At 28.0% G+C, this 20597-nt stretch overlaps 4 protein-coding genes across 4 annotated transcripts; 3 read left to right on the top strand and 1 right to left on the bottom strand.

Annotated features, from left to right (window-relative positions):
* Positions 1-3726: 3726 nt before the first annotated feature.
* On the top strand, positions 3727-8832 carry Bma-sms-2.1 (Phosphatidylcholine:ceramide cholinephosphotransferase 2, putative; the record flags this gene model as incomplete). Its single annotated transcript, XM_043075709.1, has 6 exons — positions 3727-3948; positions 6971-7161; positions 7444-7650; positions 8046-8195; positions 8291-8431; positions 8664-8832. 6 exons carry the CDS (start codon positions 3727-3729, stop codon positions 8830-8832), a joined length of 1080 nt encoding a protein of 359 aa, XP_042931643.1.
* A 2130-nt stretch (positions 8833-10962) lies between these two features.
* Positions 10963-12074, top strand: Bm9314 (uncharacterized protein; the record flags this gene model as incomplete). Its single annotated transcript, XM_001895174.1, has 3 exons — positions 10963-11055; positions 11328-11470; positions 11852-12074. The coding sequence occupies 3 exons, from the start codon at positions 10963-10965 to the stop codon at positions 12072-12074; spliced, it is 459 nt and encodes a 152-aa protein (XP_001895209.1).
* Positions 12075-13907: 1833 nt separating this feature from the next.
* Bm9315 (Uncharacterized protein) lies at positions 13908-15744 on the bottom strand (the record flags this gene model as incomplete). The annotated part of the gene is made up of 5 exons (XM_043075708.1): positions 13908-14050; positions 14247-14442; positions 14694-14761; positions 15222-15414; positions 15691-15744. 5 exons carry the CDS (start codon positions 15742-15744, stop codon positions 13908-13910), a joined length of 654 nt encoding a protein of 217 aa, XP_042931642.1.
* Positions 15745-16036: 292 nt separating this feature from the next.
* Bm18061 (Uncharacterized protein) lies at positions 16037-20093 on the top strand (the record flags this gene model as incomplete). Its single annotated transcript, XM_043075707.1, has 11 exons — positions 16037-16083; positions 16259-16364; positions 16510-16557; positions 16880-16996; positions 17503-17654; positions 17782-17875; positions 18081-18260; positions 19019-19163; positions 19465-19574; positions 19686-19752; positions 20014-20093. The coding sequence occupies 11 exons, from the start codon at positions 16037-16039 to the stop codon at positions 20091-20093; spliced, it is 1146 nt and encodes a 381-aa protein (XP_042931641.1).
* Positions 20094-20597: the final 504 nt, after the last annotated feature.

Genomic DNA, 20597 nt, shown 5'->3' with positions numbered 1-20597 from the left:
ATTTATATCTAGTTGTCTTCTCTGACATTTTAGTTTTGTTATAAAGTGTATCAATAAATAATTCAAATATTTTCAATAAGCAATATTTGTTTGGTTATGTTAACTTATGACACAAATTATTAAGATAAGGAATGGTTTTCTTTTCGAGAAAGTTATACAATACTTTCATTTCTTAAAAATCAAATGAATCATTTAAAAGTTTTTTTTTTTTTTTTTTTTTAAACAATTAATTTAGCTAAATTCTATGAAAATGTGGAATTAGTAATAAAAGAATTAAAATTTTTTAAGCTAAGAAATTTTAAAATGAAAAATTCTATTCTAACACAGATAAACAACAAACACAAAGTGTGACATATTCGATCAATTAAGCATTGAAATATGAAGCATTTAACAAAATTATTGTTCTAGAATAATAATTTAGTAACAAAAAAAAAAAAAGAAAAAAAAAATGATTACAAACAAAGTGCTAATTTATATCCAATTTATTTATAATATTCTGAGCTTTCATGATTAGTCTCTCTGAGATAAATGTATAACTGAAATAAAAAAATGAATTTAATCCAGTGATATTCATTTAAATCTAATCAAAATACAACAGATTATCAACAATAATAATGAAAATAAAACAAGAAATAATTTCATTGAATGAAATAAAACTATTCTGCATAAATAGAAATATCCAACGAACCAAATAAAAAAGATGAAAAAAAAAAAAAAAAAAAAAATGGGGCGAATTTTTCTTCCTCATTTTGGTCTATTTTAATTTTTAACAGATTTTCCGATTTTATAAATTTAGGACAGAAAAACTTTTTGAAATGCAATTAAAATAATAATGGTTTTAAAATAATAATAGCCAAATGTACATTTCATTTTATCTTCAAATTTATTTGAAATATTGGCATACATTTTAATTTCATATTGTAATCATACTGGAATGGTATTCGTTAAATTGTCGACTATGTAGAAGGAATTTAATTTGTTTTAGAGAAATATTTATTAGCAATTGTTATGATAATTTTAGATAGACAAATAAATGAGAGTAATACGAGAAATATTTATCAGATTTTTTAGAAATAAAAAATGTTTACAAAGCGATTAGAGAGAGCAATCGTTTTAGTGGTAAACATGATGACAAATCTAACTTGATATTATTAGTTGTTAAATAACTGATAAGTGATAAATGATAAAATAATAAATGATAATTAAACTGATGGATATTTTCTGAATAACTTAAATTGTATGGATAGAAATAAAAAAAAAAAAAACAAATTCTTTTTTCGTTTTCATTTCTCTTTTCTATCCATCTCATCCATTTCACATTTTTTATTTTTGGCATTCATTTTTTGGTCATCTAAATGCAAGCATTTATATACAAAATTCATTTGATGATAAGGTCAAGGGTTATTCAGTTGCAAAATTTTTATTTCGATATATCTCTTCATTATCGCTTATGAATTTTATTTCTATTTAATATAACCAAATTGCAAAAAATGATTTAATTTTTCATTTGCATTAAAAATTCAAAACTTTTTCGTTTTTCGTCTTTCCTATCCCCGATATATCAGATAGCATTCCCCATGGCTGACAAAATTTAATAAATTTTAAAATTTTTATTTGAAAATCAAACTGAAAATTTTCAACAATTTTCAATCCAATTCAGGTTTGTTCATCACTTCACAAAATGAATGCATTTACATTGCCGAATGATATGACAGATAATTATTAACAACAAATTTCGGAACATTTCGCGAGAAACCTAATAAATAGCATTTAAGGATGTACAGAGAGAGAGAGAGAGAGAGAGAGAGAGAGAGAAATCGACTACAATATCGGTTGTCGCACTGATCTCTTTTCTGTGGTTCATTCGAATTTGCTGTCACAATATGGAAGTTCCTCTGTGCTATGAAAATTTAATTATATTGATGAAGTTACAATTCAAATCTCTCCGCACAAATAGTATATTTAGTTCCGTTTTAGTGTTTTCACTCCACTTTTCCTTCACTATACTTTCATTGTCCTGTTATCAAGTTACCAGTTGCATATATGAATCTATTCAATATGATACCATATGCGCCATCCACATGCGCCTTCTCCCTCTCCCTCTCTTTCTTCATTTAGAATTATCCCGCCAATTGTTCATCCTTTATTTCTCTCTCATCAATTCAAAACTTCCAGTTAGTTATACCCTCTGAATACAATCAATTATATCATCAAACACAATTATACACACACACATATATATATAAATATAACTCACTACGTAGAGTCATTCATTGTCACTGGGAACAAATTTTTGCATTTTGAGGCTGTGGCAATTAATTGGCATTGAGAGAACGTCGCGATGTCACTTCTGTATCGGTTGATCGTAAAAGTGGGTGGGTTTTTGGTTAGGGTGGGTAAGGTGGGATGGGTGGGTTGTTTGGTTATTTGGTTTACGGGTAGGAAAAGTTACATTGTCATGCTGGACAGATGAAGTAGATTGCTTCAGCATTATTCTCGTGCTTTCACTCATCCAACAATAACAATCAAAGTGTTCCACAGCTACCAATCGATTTTTTTATGCTCTCATTTGAGAGTGTGATTGTTTCGAACTTAATTAAACTATGCATTGAAAGGTGACAGACAATGCATGCTTCATGATGTCGTCTTAATGAATTTATTCATAGGAACGAGTGCAAGAATACGATAAATGGCTATATTTGAGGGTTGAGATTTTTTAAGTGTTCGAGATTTAATTATATTTTAAATTGGTTAAGACATCCAGAATTTATAATGCATTCCTGCTGTAATTGATTGTAATAAAGCAATGACTGTGTGGACTCATCCTCTAACTGATCTTTGCTAAGGCAGAATGTTTTGATAAATGCCAAACCTGTTGCTATCTATATAATGTATGTGGTGGGAAAATTAAGCGTTGTTTGACTTTTCTTGCTCGAAATTTAAGTTCTTTATCATTATGCCTTAATGCTTACTTTTGCATAACATTGTACCGTAGACTAAGCCGTTTGTACAGAAAATTTTTTCTTCCATTGATGGTCATTTTTTAGAAAATTTGCTAGAAAGAAAATTAGATGGCTTACATGGTTTGCTATTAAAGTGCACTTTCAAATAAATATTGCTAAAGTTATTAAATGACTTTATTCATAATTTGTTTATATCAAAATCGGTTAACAAAAGTGTGAATGTGATACTTTATTTATTTATTTTCTTACGTGCTTGAATGATGTGGGCAATTTTTGTTGTCTTTGATGCATGTAAGTGAATCATTTTTTCCCTTTTCTCTATTTCTTTATCTCTGTTTTGTGTTATAAAAAGTTCACTTGTTAATGAATAACATTAAAAGTTGTTTGCTATATTCAAGAAAACCAATGTTAAAAAGTGTCATAGTGTACGTGCAATAATATATAGGAAAGCATAAATGGAGGTACAAGTTAGGTACTTCCCACTCCAAACAAATAGAATCGTTTTAATATGAAATGAAAGAAACAGGAAAATAGAAATTTCAGCTTAGTTTTTTTTATACCTTATCGTATTTTGTGTTCACGTGCTATTTATCGATCTAGTTCTATTTCCAGGAAAGTGATAACAATTCAAAGCAGTTTCAACAATAATTGGCAATAAGGAACTGTAGAACTTGATTTGAAGAAGTCTACTTGAATAACAAAGAAGGGACCCCTGTTATATCTTAGAAATTAAGGGGTCCTCAGAGGAAGTTGTTTGAAATTGATGGGTGGACATCGACGCGACCAAAGTGATTCTCATGTACCTCTTAAGCAGTCTGCTGAATTTCAACAATGTGTTTCAAGTAATAGCCAAGATCAGATTCGGTATCTCACAGAAACATCATTGAATATTGTGGAGCCAGTGCCTAATGGAACAATCAATTCCCTATCCTCAACCGACTTGCCAATTCATCGCAATGATTCCATTTTCCATCGACAACGAAGAGTTAGTGATTTCCTGACCTACTATTTATTTGTTCACTTAATTGAAGCCCAGAGAATTTATGAATATGATCGCTTATTCAGTCGTGAAACGATGATAACCGTTAACTGTGTTGGTTAAACTTCACTAACGCATAAAACTAATAAGTGCTATTGTTTATACTTCTGAGAAAAAAGAGGCATTATCTCTCTTAATTCTTTAAGTTAATAAGTCAGGAAAATAATGAAACATTAGTTAAGCAAATCGTCCAATTACTCGTAAGTGACCAAATTAGTAATAAAGTGATTATTAATTAGTAATAAAATGCCAAATCATTACATGGCTCTTTAATTTTTTGCTTATCGACTCTTTTCCTAGAAATCTTGTTCCAATAATTCATTTTAATAGCACTTGATTTTATTCTCTTGAAGGCATATTATTTCAGCATGTGACGACATGTAGAGTTACGTTCTATTTAGGTGTAAATTTCATATATGTGTAACAAACCACCGTTGAAAATGTACGAGGAAGTAATTTTGGTAGAATTATTTCTTGGTGTTTGGAGCATTTTTGTTGTCTAAAGAATACAGAGTTTTAGACGAACAACCATTTAACCACTATGACATAAAATGATAATTTTTTAAATTAGTTTACAATTGAAACTTCAAATAATGTAACATTTTAAAATTAAGATTCAAGTTTTTGTATCAGTTAAAATTTGGAAGAATTCATACGGCGAGTTACTGTAGCTGTTGTTGCTGACGTGTGTGTGTGTGTGTGTGTGTATGAAAGATGAGCAAACATCATTTCCATCTTGCTGATTTTTTCTATGATGCATAACGTCTTCGTTGTCATTATTATTGTTGCTTGATGAGGGTTGGTTTCATTATTGATGCTTCTGCTTCCTTACAGCTACAACTTTTGCCCAAATCTTCTCAAAATGCATGTCTTATCGAAACAGAGAACAAATGCAGCTTATCAATTTCTAAACGTTTCTTTTAAAATTGATTATAATGCGAAAAATAACATAAGCATGTTTAGTGAGGAAGAATCTTTGAATTTTGGACTATGGAATTATGTATATAAAATTTATAAGAATATATTTATTGTTTGGCGTTTTCTATGAAATGAATTACCGTATTCAAATAGATTATGCAAATAATTTTGTTTTTATGGTGTACAAATTTAGTAATTGTTGAATTATATTTCTTGCAGTTAGGTTTCTGATAGAATGTAAAAGTGGTAGCTGAGTCAGTGAATCAGCATCTCCGTGGAAGTTTTATTTTACAAATTTTGGCAATCATTGAGATATTAAATATTCACGGTAGAATTTTTAAAAGTAATTTAATGTTTTAGGTTTCATTTTACGGAATTATGGTTTTTCGATACTTCTTTACGTATACGCTCTACTATTTGTGAAATATAGAATATAAATTGAAGTGAAATTATTTTTTATATTTATAAAAAATTTCTTTTTTGTCTTTTGTATAGGTTAAATTTAGCAGTTGATGGAATCTTTGAGGTGGTAAGGTGCATAAAAGGTTCAAAAACATTCAATAAATTGGCGTTAAATAACTCATTCTAAACTTTCTTTTTTCATCAGTAAAACGGCAGCAAACATGCCAACATTATTTTTCCATGTCGGAACTACTCCATTCCAAGCAGTGATTTAGAATAGAATAGAGCTTTCAACATTGTCCTTTATTATTGTAGGCGATGTTTTTATTTTATTCTTAGAGGTTACTTTTTTGTTCTGTGAAAATATTCATTTGCCGTACTGCCATTATAGTCTTCACATTAGCAGCTCTCCTCACTCTAGGTATGCGAATTCTTTTTATTCGATTTATATACTTTAAAAAATTTTCTAAGGTTAGCTTTTTATTCGATTTATATACTTTAAAAAATTTTCTAAGGTTAACTTTTAACTCAACCGAATTGTTACTTTAAATGACGAAATCAACTTATCATTTTGTTGTAATCATGGTGCTACTGATTTTTTTATCACAGATTATTGAAAAAAGAACTTATCGCGGGTGGTGTGATACCTGTGATACTATGATGATTACTGCTATGCATAAGCAGCAACATTCGGCACAAATCCCCTTGGCAAGTTCTTGAATGTTTATAAGTTTCTCCTGTTTTAGAATTCATTTTGTCGGTCGGTTCCCAAATATTTTTGTCTGTAACGTTTATTATTTCTTTCTCCCTTTAAAAGCACCTACAGGTGCTTATTTAATTGCCTGTTGGCGATATTCAAAAATTACAAAAGTAGATGTTTTTATCAACTTTAGCGCATGTTAGTTTTATGCATATTAGAAAGCATACTTTAAATTTTAAGTTTCCTAGGTTGCTAATATTACTATAGTAATTCTATTTTCCATTTGACGTGCTGTACTGTCTTACTTCCCTATCTCTCCTTATTACGCAGTGACACTGGTCTTCTTTTTTCTTTTCCTGTATTAAATATTTCATATTCTATTTTTTGGTCTTTGAATTAAAAACAAAATTGGGTCCATCAATTAATTCAGCAATCAACAATAATTGATATTTCTTCTTCCAATATTTGTTTCTAAATCAGTTGTTTATTACAAGTGGTACTTTTTAGCAATAAAATTTGTTTTAGTTGATATGTTTTTCTTCTTGCCGGTTTCTGGGATAAAAGTATGGTTGTATTTTAATGTTTAAGATGTCTGAATTACTTTCCTTTTGTGTTTTGGTAGCACACGGCTACTATATATAAAATCTTTTTATAAGATAAGAATACTAAGTTTGTACAACAGAATAATAGAAAATAAGTATTTAACTTTTATCAGAATGAGTAGAAAGCAGGCTAATTTTTAATATCTCCTCAATGCATAGTAGAAAAGTTTTCTTCAGCATATTTGTGAGGTTTACTGAGGTTTACAAAGAGTCACAATATATTAAATTTTAAGCATATCTGCTACGATGCTGCTCAGTAAGTCTTATATTCAAAAAGTCGTCATAATCTTTAGTTTATAAGTATTTTTAAGGTTCAGAAGTAGATTTTTTTTTTTTTTTTTTTCAGACATGGCAAAAGGAAGCACTGAAAACGTTTGCTGCATTTGTTTGTTTGTTGATATCAGCATTCCTCAATTTTTTCCTGCTCACTGTGATTCACGATATAGTACCGAGGGAACCCTTGCCAGACCTCGTTTTTATGCTGATACCACAGCAGAGGTGGGCTTGGGTTGTCGGAGACATATTTTCTACTTTAAAGTTAGTTTTTTGTCTAATTCTATCTATTAAAGAAGGACAACATCATATATTTTGATAAACATGAAATTTCAAGTATTTCACAAGCTTTAAGCAAATTAAAATGATTCTATACCACGTTTAAATGTTGAAGTTTGACAGAACAAACTTTTGCTAGCTAGCCAGTCGTCATCCATAGTTTACGGTAGTCAAGCCTATTTTTTTGTTTTTGTCTTATTTTAACTTGTTGTGTATTAAGTTGAATCTTAAAATTCATCTTAATACTCTAACATTTTGTTTTTCCAGTGCTGTACTTGGTTTCACATGTGTCCTGCTGCATAAAAAACGGTTAATAGTGTTTCGTCGTGTGCTGTTACTTGGAGGGATCATGTATGGGTTACGAGCAGTAGTTCTTGGATTAACATTTTTACCACCATCATTTCAAAACCGCGATGAAATATGCTTACCGCAGGTTAATAGAACTGCTATGTATGCTACAGAAATAACGACAAGGTAGTAGTTGCTCATTCACTTTGACTTTGTATTATCCGATATGATTTCACTATTAAAGATAAACTTGCTATGGCGTTAAATCTTTAAACATCAGAGAAAAATAGATTTATCTCAATTTACGACGTCAGAGGAATGAAATTTTCTTTTAATTCAAAGTTTTAAATTCACTATTTTTTCTTTCCTTTATGAATTTCAAGTTTGGGAATTCCAAAATGTAACATTGCTCAAATATGTTCTGCATTTGGTGTTATCTTGATAATAAATCACAGTGGAAACTGGTTCTCTTGTTAGTCTTGAATGATCACAAATAGATCAGTGCTGATGTTATAGTATTATTATGTTCTGCGATGTACACCGTAAATCATTTTGTTTTTCTACTCTGTTGTAAATTTCAGGTTCGTAACATATGTTGTAACGTTAGGTTTAACTTCGGGTCAGGATAAAATTCTCTGTGGTGATCTCATGTTCAGCGGTCACACCGTTGTGTTAACGATTATGTATTTTACCTTACTTCAGTATACGCCAAGGAGATTGGTCTATTTGCGGTTAGTATTTTGAATTGTGAATTAAAAAACGGCAGTAATACCGACACAACTTTGAAATATACTGTAAGTTGATAATTTATGACGAAGGTTTTTAGGTACATCGCAGCACCGTTAACATATATTGGAATAGCAGCACTTGTCATTTCGGGTGGTCATTATACAATGGATGTACTTATAGCTTATTGGCTAACCAGTCATATCTTTTATGCTTACCATCAAGTTTTTGCAATGCCAAGGTTTGTTTTTACAAGAACCTAAAAGATTTTCTTATTGGTTTTGTTCCCAATTTACTAATATTTAATGGTTAAAGTAAATACATCTGCTGAAACTGACTGACAAAGTTAACTTTATATTTTCTTTTCGATTTTTATAATATCACTGCATCATTTATTGTACATATGAGCTCTGAACTGCTTTTTGGAAGTACAGTGCGTAAGTTTGGTGATTTTGACATTCTATATTTTTTAGGGTTGAAAGGACCAAGGCGCCTCTTTCTCATTTATGGTGGTTTTGGTTATGCTATTGGTTCGAAAGTGATGTACCTGATGGTGTATTACGAAACGAATGGGAATGGCCATTACCGGGCCCAGTCTGCGTGCATCATTTTGTCCAGCGAATAAGCGATAAACTACAATAGTATGATCATTGCTGAGTTTATGTTGAACAGTTTCAAAGTTCTGCTTTTTTTGTTTATCTTTTTTCTATCATTTAGCTACATTCTGCAGTTAACACCTAAAAGTATTCTTGTGAAAAGTTAAGAAATTTGCCATTTTTACTGCAGTTTTAAAATACCCAAAAACTAATATCTTCCTCCATTTCCAAATAAAATTTTTATTTGAAACTTCTAAAAGTGCAATTTATATCCAGGAATATACTCTCATCACGATTTACTGTTAAACATTTTGTATAGTTTTAAGAGAGCGCATTAATCCACCCAGTCATTTACTCATAATTTTTGTACTTCATTATCTTGGAAGAAAATATTAGTCTTGAAGAAAAAGTTCTCATATAATAGGTGCTATTTTTATAATGCTATAGATGTGCAAAGTTCCGTCCTACTTATTAGCAGATGTAGTTACAAAGTATTTTGTTTCTCTTTCTTTTTTAATTGTTTCAATCTCTGTTCATCTTTTGTACATATTTCCAATATTACGTGTTCTGTTATCTAGATTGCTTATTTGGAGCAATATTCACTCGAAATTTCAGGTATAATTCAGAATTTGCGTAACTTTGACGTCTGCAATAGGGGAAATCCGGTAGTAGTTGAGACAAATAGGCCATACCGTATGCAATATTCTATATCATGCTTTATGAAGTTCATTTCCAGAAACCGTCAAAGTTTCGGAGTTCTGTGTTGCATAAATCAAGTCATACTTGTAAGATAGTTTTTGTTAGTTTAGTTGTCTGTATATTCATTAGAAGCTTGTTTTTTTTTTTTTTTTTTTTTTTTTAATATTATTGAAATTTCAAGCCTAATGAATTTGTCTTTGCTGCACTGGAATACCTGGTCAGTTTTTGAATATTTCGAAATCTTTTTGTCGGTCTAATGTTGCGTTTTTATAACTTATTTATATCCATTTTTCATATGTTGTAATATATGTTCATAGACCGCTAAAAGAGTATGATTTAAGCATGCTTTAAAGGATTTGCTCTATTGTCGTACTCATTTACGTTTTATGAACTTATTTGTATCCTCACTTTCTTAAGCGCTCTGGTACATAAGAGACACTAAGTTTTCTTCTAAAGAGCAGAATGAAATATTCATGTTCATAAAATATTGTCCCAGTAGGACGTTTTTTTTTTTTTTTTTTACTGTTATTAATTTGCTGCCCATTTAATTTGTAAAAAGTAGTGAATTTATTCAGGAGGCTATATGCTTGCCACTTTCTGTTCCAATATATAAAAGAATTTTCCGTTTATATTTAAAGCTTGTTTCTTTCACTTTTTACACTTATTTTTTGCTCTCTTAAAAAAAAAGAAAAAAAAAACGACTTAATGCATGCACTTTTTCTTCTCTTATAGAATTATCTGGCAGTTGTATTTCCTCCATACATTCAGTTAGTTTTCAGATATTGACAGCTTCATAAAAGTTAATATTTGATGTGAAGTTTTTGCTTATGCTGTTTAAATTTTGGGAAATGTGAGTGAGTTACGAAACTCAAACAATTAAGAATTCAAAGAGAATCATAAACTTTGGTTAGTGTTTGTTTAGCTTACTACTAGTCAATGTGATATACAGGAATGATGTTGTAGTGTCATCGGTACAACACTACGAATACATTCAAAACCATGCGAATTTATTTATCTTCCATAAGTTCTCCAGCTTATCACTTTATTCTTCCCTCCATTCTAACTGATTGATTACACCATAGAACTTCTCCTATTGTTGTTCGAATAGTGTGGGATTTGTTTTCATTGCGTTCCACACCAACACCTGTGCTACAACAACAGAACATTTGCTGTTATTGTTGTCGTTGCTGCTACTGCTAGGCAAGATCTGTTGATACGGATTTCTTCCGGTGTGTATTCAGTGAGGTAACATTTCAGGATTAAGCATTGATATTTAAGATATGGTATTTGTCTTTCTAATTGGAAATGGTAGTTGTCTTGTGAAAGATTTGGTCATTAATATTAAAATATAATAAAAATTCTTAGTTTGCAAATCAGGTTGCTGATTTGATTGTCATCCTTTAAATTTCTTTTTTAGACAATAATTTGTATTTGGGGATGTGATCTTTTTCTTTGAAATGAATTCCATTTCGATATAATGTTTGGGGTTGAAGCTTTGAAAGATTCGCGAGAGTTCTCAGAAGCCCGTTTTGGTGATGTCAGTACCGTACAAGGAGCTAGTATTGGAAAGGTAATTACGACTTTGCAATTTCTTTTTTTTTTTTTTTTTATATTTGCTAGTTCAGGTCACAAAGGTTCACGCTTGAATGTTGAATTTAGTTTATACTTCTTTTTATTTTAAGTGATGCTGTTTTTATCACTGAACTTCAGTTGTGTAGCTGGTTACTGACTCATATGCAGAAGTTGCAGAAAATTTATTCAGAATAATCTTTCTCTCGATTTTCCAACTCTCTACGGTTAACTATGACCCAACGAATTGGTCATTTTGTATTTATCTTGCAGGAAACACTTCTGGCCAATTTAGGGCCATTCGCAGATCTGTTAGATCAATATGCCAGCATATGTAATGAAGTTATATCACTCTTTGCAAATGTCATCTTACGATTACTGGAAACAATCAATAATATTGGGTCACCCTTGGAAGTGTTAGCAAGTTCTTGCTCTTTTTTACTTATTTTACTGTATTCAATCTTTCATCTTCTCATTCATGAAATCACTTGTTTAATAGCTTGGCCGTTTTGCGCTTTGCTAAATTTGTTAATCTCCCATCCATTTATACTAACAGTGATTTCCTTAATTTCGATCCTTACTTGTACTGCGTTTATCATTGTCATTAAGCAAATCTCCATTGTGCAATTTGGCAATGCTTCGATACGATTTATTGCCCTGAATTGTCGATGCCTCACCCATACTGCTTTTCTTTATTTGTATCCATTAATTGTGAATGTGCTAAATTTACTGCTTTTGCCGGTGAGTTTTTTATGCGATCTATGCATGAAATTAATAGGGATGATTCCAATTTCCAGATCAAATCGATTAAGAAGACATTCTTCGAATTGTGGTGCTGACGATATAAGTCGGATTACTTGTTGCATTTGTTTCATCCATGAGAAATCCATTTTACTGCAGCCTTGTAACCACATTTGTGTTTGTGCTAATTGCGTTGAAGAATTGTTAGAAACCTATGAGGAGCCGTTATGTCCATTGTGTCGTTCCGTCATTACATCCTATGTTGATGTCTATATTTAGTATATAAAGTAAACACGGGATAGGTGATAATCTATTGAAGATGGTATGATATCAGTGGTTATTATTAGACAGGAATAAAGTATAAGTCATTTTAATGAATTTAATTTTAAAGCAAAAAGATTGCAACTTGTAAGTTATATGGTGAAGCAAATATGAAATGAAATTAGTGTATAAAGTAAACACAGGGATAGGATTAGAACTACTCTCGGGGAAATGCAAGTATTATTTAGGGAATCAAGTTAGGTAGAGAACAAAAATGTAGTAAATTATACATAATGGTCAGTTTTGTCGTAAGCAATGGTTGTTCAAACTCAAATCTTTGAACAAACTCGTATGTTTGATAACACATCATTTTTTCCCATGTGAGGGTCATATATTTTGTAACATCAGAAATGATTTCTTTTGATTTCCCCATCTGTTGTTTTGAGTTTGATTTCTAAAATTCTCAAGCTGTGGTTTTTGTCCATCCCTGTCTACCTCAGTTTTTTTTGCAGATTTACCTACAGTAATGTCTGTTTGTATTTATACTATTGTATTATTACACTGTTTCATTGCAGACATTTTTTTATACTATGTGTTTCATTTATCGGTGCTGTTGTCTGAACATACATTTTAGTGAATTGGAATTAAGAAATGTTGTGAAATCCGTAAATAATTTTAAATAGTATTTGTAAGTATAAATCAGGAATGCTTGTATATATATATATCCATATATGTGTTTCCTCAAAACAGTATTTTTAGTATTGAGAGCTGCTTATTAGCTTATGTCCATCATTAAATACGCCGTGATTGAGAATATACTGCATTATACCATATTTTATTGTGTTTTGCATGAAGTATTGTCAAGAAAATATTTACCGTTCTTGCTTTTAAATTTATTGCGTAAATTTGATTAGAGAATTCAGGGTTTATTAATCTTTTTTATTGTATTGTAAAATCGCGCAAAATATAGTCTTTGACGGATGGTTTTATTCAGTTACTGCCTTCAATAATGGAGACACATTTTCATTTTATCAAGAAGACAATCATGAAGCTTTTAAAAAAGTTTTTCCAATTTTTACCGAATTTGGAATATTGATTGATGTGAAAAGAGCATATTAGAATCAAAATCAGTCGCTCCCTCACACAATGCTTTCTGGTAATTTTGTCAAATTTTGTACATCCTTAATCAGTGCTATAACTTTTTTCATCCATTTGCGTTGCATTGACTGCCAAAGTATTGTTTTCTCTTTTAAAAGCTTATTTCAGCGTTGAGCATAAGGATTTTAATTCTTTGAACATTGAAAATTGTAGCGAATGTAACATTATAACTGCATAACAGCTGCATTGAGTATTGCTAATTCATAGAGCAGATCAAATGTTGCAAAAATGCAGTGGACGTATTAGTGTAGTGTTGAATTGGTAGTTGTGTAATTGCCAGAATAAAATATATTATTAGATGTGCGTAGAGCAAAGTTTAAAATGATTGATAAATGAAATTGAAAAAATGCTGGAAAACAAATTGTGAACTTCAAATATTAAATTCGTTTAAGTCTTTTGATTATTACCTTTGAATTGTCATTTTCCATTAAGCTGTTATTGATTATTGCTGACATTTGTTTCGTTGAGTTACTTTGAAAACATTGTTTCTTGAGTATTTCATATTGCCGCGATTAATTAAGCCTCGTAGACAGTTACAAATTTGCTTCTTGCGAGAGACAAGTGCAGGAGAGATTCTATAAGGGTTTTTTTTTTTTTCTTTTTTGCAAGCATAGAACAGTAGTATTGTATCGATGAAGGACATTTCGTTTAAAAAAATGCTTCTACAAAAAATGAATTTAATTTTGACTTATTTCAAAGTACTGACGCAGTCTTTTCCATTTCTGGGTGAAATAGAATTGGTCCGATGCGTTGGGAATTTTCGGATGATTTCGATGAATGCGAAAGCAAATGATATTTGCCATTTAAACTCAATACTGAATCTGTCGTGTCCCGCTCTGAAAATTTTTTTTTCTTTTTTTAATTTGAGAAACTTTAAGATAAAAGTGCGGAAGAAAGCTATTCTTGATGTAATTGTTTACATTGATGAGAATTGCAAGTAATTAATAAAGAAAGAAGGAAAAAAAAAGAAAACATTGATATCAATAATAGATGATTGAGGATTTATCAATTTCTGCAAAGCGAGAAAACGACCTCCTTCATGATCTATTTCATTCTTATCAGATTTATCACTTTGTATCTTTGAGTTAATGATCGTAGAAGTTTTGGTCTCATCACCGATTTGTCCGAATGATGACAGGAACCTTTGGCGCCAGATAAGAATTTGGTTTTCCGTAAATTTCAGTTCGACTTTCCCAAATGCCCACTTTACTTTAACTTTACCCATTCTCTGCAATAATAATATTCACAATAAGTAATAAAACTTTCAATTTAATAATTATTAATATTTATAAGAATAATGTTTTTTTTTTTTATAAAAGTTGCATGATATCTTGGCAATATTTTCGATGTAATTTTATGTTTTTTTTGAAATATTACTGATAAATTAAATTACAAAAATGTGTGAAAGTGTTTGGCATCCTTTCCTGATCAGTGATTAGATAAATTTACTCCAATCAGTGAATGATTAGATAAACCTACTTTATTTGCGGAAGTTTTCTTGCGTGATATTCTCATGTATATAGCAGAGCTTAAATTGAGAACAAAGCCTGCAACTTTGAAAATCATTGAAACAAATTGCAAGAGTTATGGAAAGAAGAAATTCAAAAAAAAAGAAAAAACTATTCATTTCGAATATCATTAAAATTATTTACTTTTATTTTTCAAAAATGTATTAATCAATCGTTAGTGCAAAGAATAGATTAGCTGAGCAAAAGTCTAATTTTAAAGTCAAGAAAACATTATTATCACAAACTGAAATAACAATATATTTCATTTGGTAAATTAAACTTTCAACCTGTTTTTGAAATGTGTTATTCCTTTATTAGTAATTAAATCTTTGTACTATTTACCAAAATAAGACTTTTTGGTAAATATCTAATAGTTGAGCAAAAGTTTTGATAACTGAATTACTGAACATAATAATGCTAAGAAGCAGTGATGATTTCATCATTATCATTCTCTAAATGATAATGATTTTATCAGATTCTCAGATGCATCCTTCATTACCCTTTTCAGGAGTTATAAAAATAATGAGAATATCATCGCTTGTTCGAATAACATAGCATAAATGCCATCCAGTGATAGGCTGTCTTTGTAAGCAACAAATTTTATTACTATTAATTTTAGTTAGCACTTTGCCATGTTCCATATATTTACACTTATCAATTGGCCAAGATTCTATTGGTGGTAATTCTATAAGCTGAAAAATATTTATTTAAAAAAAAAAAAAGAAAAATTTTTTTTTCCTTTTTTGACTGGGAAAAATTATTCAATTGACAAATGCTGCTTAGATCAAATTTGAGATTCTGCATTATATCTGAATGGATTAATCTATAATTAATTCAAGAATTCTTCAAAATCATTGAATTCTTAAATTTCATCGATAGCATAAACAATCATATCTTATCATGCAAAATATCAAGATAGCAAAAGTAGAGAGAGGTTTAATCAAAAGTAATCTAAAATTAAAACTTACTGTTTTAAGATCTTCGCTGAATTCCACCATCTTTGGACTATAGCATTCCGTCATATTCTTATCAGATGAATTTGATCAAAAGCAACCAGCCAATGTGAATTAAATTTGACAATGAATTGAAGCACAGTAATGTCTTCTTTTTATACTGTTTTGAATTTTCATTATGCAAAATTTGAATATTTGAACTTTTTTTTTTTTTGCGTACAACAATTTGCATACTTAAAAATTTGTAAAAAATTTGCACAATTAAAAATAAACAAAACTGTTAAGTTTATAATTTAGTTATTTCAAGTTTATATTTCAAAGTAAATTATTGATAACGAAACGCTGTATGAAAAGTTAAAAGATGACGCATGAAGAACATGAACTGAATGAAACTAGGGAAATTGAAAGGTAAAGAAAGCAAATTTTAATTAAATTTTAATTTAAATGCGCTTTTTTACCTTAATTATATTTCTTTCTTCTTCTCATTGCTTACCTACAATCTTCTTTTATGTTACATTAACATAGTCATTTATACTTCTAATTTTTCATAATTAAAATTATTTATTAACAATTTTACCTTTAGGTTATATTATAAACTGAATACGCCGAGAAGTCGATCAAGGCTATGTTTCTTGTTTTATTTATTCATCATTCCACTTTTTATCATTATTGGTGGTGTTACTTTTTCGGTAAGTTATTTATCAACTAATCAAATAACTTATCAATAGGGACAATTTCTGACATTCAATTATTAAAATGTAAACAGTATTAATTAATTTTAGGTAAAGAAGTTAGTTAATTTAGTCCGTTTCAAGTAAATCAGAAAATTTGCAGTTATCAGAATTAGTCGCATCACAAGAAGCAGAAATAGGAAATGCTCAAGTATGCGTAGCTGAAAGAAAAAAACTAATGGAAAATTTAAAAACATCGCTAGAAGATAATTTCTCAATAAATTATAGAACATTGCAAAATTTTACGAATATTTGGCAATCAATTCAGGATACTGTTATCGAAGTTTTTATCACTTAAACATTTTTTAAATATCATTAAAGGGACTAATCATAGTTGTTATGATTATAATTTTTTTTTTTAAAAAAAAAACAATAATAATATGCTTTAATATGATTAATTGCAAAGATAGAGTATGTTTCCTACTTCGTAAAATATCTTAAAAAGTTTTTTTTTTTTCAATTCTTACTTTTAGATTGAAAATTGCCATCGAAAAAAATTATTCGAATTGCTACCAACGGAAACATTTGCTTTTGGAAATGCAGCACTGTACTCATTTGGTGTATACACAACGATCGGTTATGGAAATTTGGTAAATTTGAATTAAATCTGAATAAAAGATTGTTTCTTTGTTAAATTGATAAATTATTTGTCAAAATTGAATTTTCATATTATTTTTGAATAATATTTTACATATATCTTTGTTATTACAATTAGTTATAAGCAAAAGTTATTTCTTTAGAAAGTTTAATATTCTTTAATCTTTACTATTTGTTCATGTTTACACTTTCAAGTTTTATTATCATTCATAGTAATAATTTGTTTAAATATGCTAAATCATATAAAAAAATAAAAAATAATTAATGAATAAATTAATTTGTTGAAAAATTTTCTTTTAAATTTCTTCAATCTTTGCTCAAAAATTATTAATTAAATTAGCTTAACAAATTGAAAATTAGTAATTAGAGAAGTGAAAGGGAAGAAAAAAAAAAAAAAAAAACAAAGTGTGAATAAATCAGTTTTAATTAAATATTATTAATTAATTATAATTAATTAACATTTCTTTAAATTTAATGATTCCAATTATAAGTATTTCAGTTTCCACACACTGTACAAGGTCGTATATTAACTGTAATATACGCTGTCATTGGCATTCCCTTAAATGTGGCATTTATCTCAGATCTTGGAGAATTAATTGCTCGAACAGTACAACGTGCGCTGCACTGTTTTCAACGACGTATTCTAAATAAGTAATTAATTATATTCTAATTAAGTATTTATATTCCAGAATTTAACTTTTATTCCAATTAATAATAATAATAATAATCAATTTTCATTATTTCATTTCTTTTCTCTTTTTTTTTTTTTTGTTTTTAGAACAACAGAAGATCCATGTATCGAATATAAAAAATTTGCATTAATTGTATTAATTGCATTCTTGCTTACTCCAATAATTGCTATTATTGTTATGGTGATTATTCATTTTATATTTTTTTTTTTTAATAATTATATTTAAATATATCTTATAAATATATTTAAATATCATTAAATTATTTAAAGCCACTTATTAACTGAATAAAATTTATATTTATCATTAAATTTCAACAAAATTTTTACTTATCATAATAAATTAATGTTTCTTTTTTTGCTAATTAATTTTGTATATTAATTTTTAGGAAGCAGAGCGTTCAAGAAATTGGAATTATATCGATTCATTATATTATACATTCACGACGTCAACATTAATTGGATTAGGCGATTTCACCCCTCAATCATCTTATATTCAATTTTTTGTTTTAATCCCACTTTTCTTTATTGTTGAAACTTTATTTGCATTAGCGCTTGGTTTTATTACGGTAAAATTTTGCTTTGTTTTTTTTTTTTTTTTAAATTTTTTATTAAAAAGTATCAGAAAATTAGAAAAACAAAGATTATTTGCAATAAATCACATCAATAAATGTTTATTTCTGATTGTATTTCATTTCTTTTTCATATTTTCATCAAAATTATATCTCAAAGCAATGAAATTTATTTGATTATTACATATATAAATAGCAACTTAATGCTTACAATGTTGTTTAAAATTAAAATTTTTAAATTTAACTATTAATTAGTATGTGTTTGTTATTTGCTATAAATTGATCAAGGAAAAAAAAAAGGAAATTTTTAAGATTTGATGAGATTATTTTTTAATTTAATAGATTGATTCATTCATATGGCTTATTAGTTCATAATACTTATTGTTATCCTGAAATGATAAGTTATGATAAGTTACGCAGAGCGCAAATGTGAATTTGAGTAGACCTTAGAGAATTTGAATTGTATTTTAGATTAGATACGGATTTTCAATTCTTCAATAATAATTACTTTGAATATTTTCTTTAACTTCAATTTTATTATTTAAATGTGAAAATTTTTTAATTATTAAAAAATCAAAGTAATTAAATATGAATATTTTTGATTTATTATTCCATATAAATCTAACAAATAAGTAGAAAGAATATCTGTTGAATAGTTGAAAAGAATTTCAACAATTATTCAAAAAAATTTTTTTTTCCTTTTAATTAACGATTCAGTTATTATCAATTAACAATTTTTATTATTTTATTTGCAGCATCTGTACCGATATGAATCAGTAATACTGTTCAAATTAATTAAACACAAAATTTCGAGATTTTTTTTGCATCGTCGTTTACAGTTCATAAAAAGTACACTTCATGGAGAAGATTTGCGGAACACACAAGAATTTATTAAATTAAGTACTGATTTACTGAGTAGTAAAGTAGTAAATTAAGCAAATTAAATTGAGTTTAATTTAATAATTTAACAAAAAATTTAATTTTGCTTAATTTGATAACAATTATTTGTTATATTTCATTATTTTGTACAAATGTTTGAGAAAGTACAAAAAAGAGTGATCGTTTCTGTTTCTGTTTTTTTTTTTTTTTTCCTCTCTCTCTTTTTTGTTCATTTTTCACATTTATTATTTAACTCTTCATGAATTGAAAAATTAAAATGAAATCGATTAATTAATTAATTAATTAGTAAATTATTTCTCAGATGCAGAAAATGATGCAACAAATGGTACTTTAACTGCTGATGCAAACATTGATGATGCAATTGCTAAATTATCTGCTCGTGAAATGCGTATGGATGAAAAAATTGACAGAGTTAGTTAAATTTACATCATTTTAACAAAATTTAATTAATACTATATTTAATAGAATTTGTTTACATATAATAATGATTTTATTTATTTATTTATTTTTTTTTTTATTTAGGAAATACAAATGTTAGAAGCAATACCAAGTCAAATTGATGTGGGAATATTGAATGCACAAATGAAAAGTATAACAATAAAATTATTTTTTGTTCTGAAAAAAAATTTTTTTTTTTTTTTTACCATTTTTAAATTTTTTCATATTTTTAAACTTTTTAATGATAGCACAAAAAAATTTGCACTCATTAAACATTCTATTAAGCTGTATAAATTTTTTTTAAAAAAAAAAAGATGAAAAGAATGAAAAAATTGATTAAATTATTAGAAAATGAAAATCTGTTAAGAAAATAAATTTTATTTTAACACTTTCAGTTGTCTTACATTTATAGGTGATAGTGATGATAAGCAAAGATTTCGTTATACAATGAAGAATTGGTTGAATCATAAAGAAAATGAAAATATGAAATAATTTCAAATGTATAAATTTAAAAAAAAAAAAAAAAAATTTGTTAAATTTTAATTTCAAATTTAAAATTTTGTTAAAAACTTCTGTTAAGAATAAACAATTTTATTGATTTGATAATTTTATTAATTAAATTAAATAATTTATGCAAAGTTACATTGCTAAGCATTATTTTATTGTCGTTTTTTTTTTTTTTGTTTTGTTAAAAAGATACTTGAAAGTTTTATCACTGAGTACTTACATTTTATTTTATTTATTCAAATTAGAAAGAAAAAAAAAAACATTTTAGTTAAACATTTCCAAATTACAAGTTAGCTAAATAATTATTAGCACTTCACCAACACATTGAGCATATCTGTAGACAAATGTTAAAAAATGAGAACAATACAAATCATCAAAGATAATTTGATATTATCATATCAGTGTTATCTAGTGGTGTTATTGAGACCAATTTAGAACAAAAATTTAGATTATTTTTTCTTTTTTTTATGAATTTAGCTAAATGCTTTA

Source organism: Brugia malayi, assembly GCF_000002995.4.
Source record: "Brugia malayi strain FR3 genome assembly, contig: Bm_v4_ChrX_scaffold_001, whole genome shotgun sequence".
In the NCBI taxonomy this organism is placed as follows: domain Eukaryota; kingdom Metazoa; phylum Nematoda; class Chromadorea; order Rhabditida; family Onchocercidae; genus Brugia; species Brugia malayi.
The sequence above is the reverse complement of the archived record's forward strand: the minus strand, read 5'-3'. Positions and strand labels throughout refer to the sequence as shown.